Raw genomic sequence first — 6,342 nt, 5'->3', positions numbered from 1 at the left:
ATACAAAAGCATAAGGGGGAAAGTATAAAAGTAGGAGCTGGTGAGCTGCATCTCCCACCTTTATATATATGCACCTTCATATAAATACTAAAAGTTATTAATAGCCGTTGGTACTTTTTTCATACAATATTTCACTCTTTAAAGTTATATATATATATATATATATATATATATATATATATATATATATATATATATATATATATATATATATATATATATATATATATATATATATATATATATATATATATATATATATATCGGTATGATGTGCATCGGGTTAGCACTGGATCTAACTAAAACCAAAACAAAATAAAAAGTTAATGACACCGAATATGAACAATCATAAACTGGTCGAGTTATGGTTTCAAATTATATTTGGATCGAACATATATATGGGTTTATTTTAAATATATCAGAAATACTCAATGTATTATCTATCGATGCTAAAAAAAAACGGTTCGCAGCCAGATAACATATGAAACTCGTTTGCATAAGCTACATATAGTTATTAAGATTACATGGAACCGTAATTGTTATTCCATATTATTTTTTTTTATAATTTAAATAAATAATCTTATGCAATCTTTTTAATTCCACATATGCAACCGGTTTTTTTCTTGAAAAAATAGGTTGCGAAACATTAGTTTAACCAAAATCAGACATTATAACGATTTTCATAGACACAAAAATAAAAATGGTTATTTTGAACATTGAAATAATATGTTGAGTTTTTCTCAGCATTGCCCTATATAAAAATACTAAATAATGTCATATGAAACTATAAAATTTAAAAAAAAAAAAAATGTCCCTTTAAACCGTAGTCTGAATCAAGTACATATCTCGGTTTATTTTTAATCTTGAATTGAAAAGTGGGTTTTTTAAGACATTCGAAACTGAATTCGAACTGGAAAAAATAGAATTATTTATATTGCTTTGCATATATGTTGCCGACAGTTTGTTTAAAATTATTTATATGAGAGTCTTGTACAGTGGTATCTTTTTGTGTTTAACTCGTTTTTCACATTTTAAGTGCATTTTATGATGGAAGTCACTATTCAAATCTTATGTGTGAGTGTATTTTTTATATATGATCTATGAAAAAAGATATGCATTTAATTAACGCTTATATTATTAAAAAATATACACATTTGTGGGTTCGACTGTTTATGGTTTGATATGCTTTGCTTACTTTAATGAAAATGGTGTTTTGTTTTCATTATTATTTTTAAAAAAATGACATAATAAGCAGTTTTTGTTGTGACTTTGGGAATTGTAAATGCAACGCTAGATTGCGCAAGTCCTAAATGTAAAGTTAGATACGTGGATTCAACATGAGATGTAGTCATAGTTAAGATCATTCATCTCATAATAAACATGCACCAATGTTTATTATGAGATGGATTCAAACTTCTGCTCTCTAGTAAAAGAACTCAAGAACACTGAAAAAGCATTAAGTGGGCATTTGATTTATAGGATTTCGTGGGATTTGACACGAATCGAACTTCAATTTCATGGTATGCCGACGTTTACGTGTGTACGAATACAAAATTGGATTCCATCAGGATTCAGAAAATCCCACCACTAAAGGGACGTTTGGATTTTAGAATAGTTTTTGTGTGAATTTGAAATTTGTCATAGGATTTGGAATTGTTTGGTTGGTAGAGAATTTTGAAATAAAATTGAAAAATATTTTTCTAAATTTTTCTTTAGTATTGTAAATTTTTCTTTACCCTTTTTTCATCTTTTAGAGTATTAAATACTAATACTTTTTTGGTATTGTAAATATCTCAAAATAAATTAAATTGGAGTGCATATTTGGTATGACAAAATCGCCCTTCTTTTATTTTTCAGAGTATTATGTTGTGGTGTAAATAACTTATAAATAATCAAATTACTTTATTGTTAATTAACTTCTCCGGTGTACCTTTTTCATATATATACTAAAAATGTCAATTAAGGGTCCTCAAGATGTTTATTACTATTTGCCTATTTGGAAAGATGTTATCGACATATTCACGAGTAAGCTTTTTGATTGGAAAGTCGAAATTTTGTCGGTGGGAGGCTGCTTAACGCTCCTCAATTCGATTTTGGAAAGTGTTGCCATGTATTTCGTGCTACATAAATGGTTATTACTTATTACTTGTTTAATTAGAGTCCCTCATAAATCAGTTATTATTATTAGTATTATTATTATTATTATTATTATTATTATTATTATTTCGTCAAATCAATGTGATAGACATAGGAGTTAGATGGAATGGGTAACTATGTGGTTTCATTGGCAAGATGATTTATTTAAAAATCAACATTAGTTAGTGGGGGATTCTCTAAAGTTTCTATTTAGGTGAAATTGTTGGCTTGAAAAATGAAGTCGGACAAACTTCCAACTAAAGCCAAATTGTATAAACGATTGGTTGAGGTGGATTTTTTTATACGTCGTGTGTGATTCTCAAATTATGACATAGGAGTTAGAAATTTTCACTATTAAGTGCGAAATTTTCATTAAAAAAAAAAAAAGATTGGTTTGGATGTTTATTGTATAACCAGGTGTTAATAAATAGGCAATGAGTACGATTTAAGATTTAAATTTTCTTATGATGGACTTAAGGTCTAATGGAAATTTGAAAAGCATATTTCTATTATGTGTTTTTGACTCATTATAAATGATGAATTTTCGTTAAATGTTGTAATTACCAAATTCTACAAGAGCGGCTTGAAATAAAAGTTAGGTCATGCAAGTTAGTGGCAAAAATATGAAAAAGTAAACTTATAAGATTGAAGCTTTACTAAGGCAACAGGGCTAGCCTGTCGTTTGGGCTTATATCAGTGTTGACTGTTGAGTCTGTCTATTTGATTTATCCAAGTATTTAACTTGTCTAAGTGTTGGGTGGGTCTATCTAAATGTTGCACATATCTAAATTTAAGTGTTAAACTTATCTAAGTGTTAGGCTGTTGGGTTTATGAGTCTATCTAAATGACAGGATCTTGGTGTCACTTATATATGGATTTAGGTTAGAATTGTCACTAAACAACTCTTAGTTGGGATGATAATGAATGGAATTAGGCCAGCTTGAATAAATCTAGAATATGCCTATGTTTGGTGGCAAGTGTGTAGGTTTTACAAAGCCTCTTTCACTTACTTTTTGAGAAGAAAAAGAGATAAAACACATACAAATTGGGATACAAATCTGAAATTGTGTTGGGATAAAAAAAAAATGACAGTGTATCTTCCACCGATTTCAACCTTAACCAACTTTATTCATGTTTCAAACTATTTAACAGATAATGGTTCCTTTGAAATATTATAATAGTTACTTTGGAAACATTTTGCTAACCAATAGCATCCCAACTTCTGATTTCTCTTCCATTAACACTAATAAAATTATTTTTCAATATTTCAAACTTCAGCACATAAAAGAAAACAAATATCACATGTGGACACAAGATCTAATAGCCGACTGATAAGTTAACGTGCTTAATGAGCTTAATCAGTAAAGCATTTAGAATACACATTCTAAAGCACAAATTGTTATAGATTGTTATATACAAAGAAAAAACAATTGTGTACAAATCAACTTTCTCAAAAGATCTAACATCGGTGTTTGGTATTGTTTATTTAAAACAACTTATATTTATTTGTAAAAGTGTTTATTAGCTTCTTTGGTGTCAAGATGTATTAAGTTGATTTTTAGTGTTTTGACAAATTCTGCTTATAGAAGTAAAATGATCAAAAGGGTCGGATACATATAGGGTTAATATGATAAATTAGTTTTAAATAAGTCATAAGCTATTTTAAATAAGTCAAAATATTTAAGTTTGAAACAAAAAAATGACTAGTAGAAAAGGAAAGAGCAAAGGTGACAAAAGTAGTTACTAAACAACTTATGCTACATATGTTAGCAAAAGGGGAGTTTTTTTTTTTTTTTTGACGCTAAAAGACTTTTTTTCCATATTAAGTCTTGGATGAGATGAGACTAAATTACCATTTTACCATTACATTCAGAAAAACAAATTTCACAATATTCATCAATGTTAACAATAATCTTCAAAATTCAACTTTGAGAGAAGTTGGGAGAGGAAAAAATGAAGGGTGGATAGGTAAAAGGTTAGTGTCTTAACTCTTAACACATAAAGCCAGGTTTTTTTTTGGCTTAACCCATTAAGTCATTCTATCCAAATTGACATCTCTAGCCCAACTAGACAACACACACCACAAGGTACATATTTGCAACCAGAAAATCAGAAAATTGACATTGAACAAGGATTCAAATTCAGAAAAGTATGGAAGTCATAATACATATAAAAGATTAGTCAGCATTATAGCTGATCATACTCTTCAAGTATCATATCAGTTGATACTGCAGCATCTATTTTCATGAAAAAGTAAATAAGGCATGATTATACAAAATACCAATTACTGTCCTCTGCTGACTGGCTCCAATGCTTCAACAGTTACCACACTATTCCCTCTTATAACCTGTGTGTTGTAAAAAAAACAAATGATATCTGTCAATTTGTGACCATTGGATTGGATTGGATTCATCTAAAGAATAAAATGATTCATTCTTATTTAGTCACTTCACTTACCACCATGCCTATTTCGTTTTTCTCTTCACCATTCACTTCAACCGTGTTGTCAATCACCAGGTTCATGAACTGATCAAAACCACGAAGTGTCCCAACCACTGTCCGATTTGCATTCAGCTTGACTGCAATACAAAATTAAAGAGTAAAAAGTAAACCCTTGTTTCTTTTGTTTTCCAATGAACTTCTGTAAGTTTCAACTTTCAACCAAGCACATAGAGGATTATAGTCATCAATACAAAGGATTTTGGTTTTTTCAAGAAGAACGTGTTTAGGCAGCGACAATAACTTAAAACAAAACTCGGTAAACATAAAATGAAATAAGCGAAGACTTACTTTGTAGTTGCTTGTCCATGTACCTGAAATCCAATTGAAAGATTAGTAAGAAGAATGTCATAATCGGGTGAACAAATACATTACAATTATTACACGAATAACTTGAAAGGAAAAGAAAATTTGAGATGAATAAACCCTAATAAACTGTACCGGAGAGAAACTGATAACTTACTTTTTAAGATCTGGAGGTTGACCTGATCTGCTCATGGCGAAACCCTGGGAATGAAGACAGCGAGGATACGAAGACGATGAGAGAGGGGCCGAATTGGTTGAAATCAGTGAGGTTTAACAAGAGCAAAACCCTAATATCATACGACTACGGGATACGGCTCTTCTATAGTTCTATTTTTACTTGATTTTCTTCCCTTGTATTATGATTTAATGTCGTTTTTGCCCTTTAATTTTCTAAAAACTACTGATTCATTCCTTTCATTTAAATGACGTGATTTTATTTTATTTTGACATTTTTAACTTTAAATCTAAACTTCATTTTATTTTTTATTATTTGAAATGTCATTTACTTGATTTGACTTGGTTAGATTTTCACTGTTTAAAAGCCATTGATTCGGTCGTATAATACCCTATTATAATAAAACAGTACCTAGCCCTCCACGTGTCAATCGCTCCACTCCTTCCCATCGAGTTTTTCTGCTCACAATTTTTTTTTTGTGAATTTCCGAAATTGCCCAGAAACCAATTATTAACCCCTTAGCATTAGCATTTTGCCTTTTGTATTTGAATTTGAATTTGAACAACACAATCCCAAAAATTTAGCCATCAAATTAGTGTTCTCCTAAAATCTCTCACAATTTGTCATAGGCTTATACTATCCTTTTAAATCGGTTTCAATCAAATGAAATCATCAATCTGTCCCACAAAATCAGAGACTATGTGTATCACCAAAAATCAGTGTATTTCTCTTCTCCTCCTCCACTGCGTCTGCCATGAAAGAGGTCGGGGCTTGCTCCTTCTAGGTCGCGTTTCACTCTTTTAATGCCACAATCCATTTAAAACATAAGATTTCATCATTTGCTACTTAATTTGAGTTGATTAGCATGATCAGGAAGGTAAATATTTCTAAATTTATTCCTAAATCTTATGTTTTAAATCTCTCACACACCCTCTGATTATGGCTTTAGAACTTCAATTTTTACTGCATTTGAGAATCAAATGACCTCTTGCTATAGAAAAAACAAATTATGTGTGATTATGGCTCTATAGCACTCTGAAGGCTTTGGACATAATGTTAAAATTTTCCACTCGCCACCCATTCGATGAAATGCCTCAGAGGTCTCAAGAATAATTGTAAGTGCATCAATGACAGAAATGTAATTATCTCAGAAGCTAAGTTTTTTGTACGAATAATAAATTACATTTTAAGCTAATTATCTCAGTCCTTTCTTCTACTTTTAGTTT

At 30.1% G+C, this 6,342-nt stretch overlaps 1 protein-coding gene across 1 annotated transcript; it reads right to left on the bottom strand.

Moving 5' to 3' along the window:
- Positions 1-4,230: 4,230 nt before the first annotated feature.
- LOC111882600 (probable small nuclear ribonucleoprotein G) lies at positions 4,231-5,244 on the bottom strand. Its single transcript, XM_023878972.3, has 4 exons — positions 5,099-5,244; positions 4,927-4,949; positions 4,594-4,715; positions 4,231-4,483 (listed from the first exon to the last, which is right to left on the bottom strand). Exons 1-4 carry the CDS (start codon positions 5,131-5,133, stop codon positions 4,421-4,423), a joined length of 243 nt encoding a protein of 80 aa, XP_023734740.1. The 5' UTR covers positions 5,134-5,244; the 3' UTR covers positions 4,231-4,420.
- Between the last annotated feature and the right edge of the window lie 1,098 nt (positions 5,245-6,342).

The sequence above is a fragment of the Lactuca sativa genome, chromosome 9 (assembly GCF_002870075.4).
Source record: "Lactuca sativa cultivar Salinas chromosome 9, Lsat_Salinas_v11, whole genome shotgun sequence".
Lineage (NCBI taxonomy): Eukaryota > Viridiplantae > Streptophyta > Magnoliopsida > Asterales > Asteraceae > Lactuca > Lactuca sativa.
Note: the sequence above shows the minus strand (reverse complement) of the source record. Positions and strands in the feature narration are given on the sequence as shown.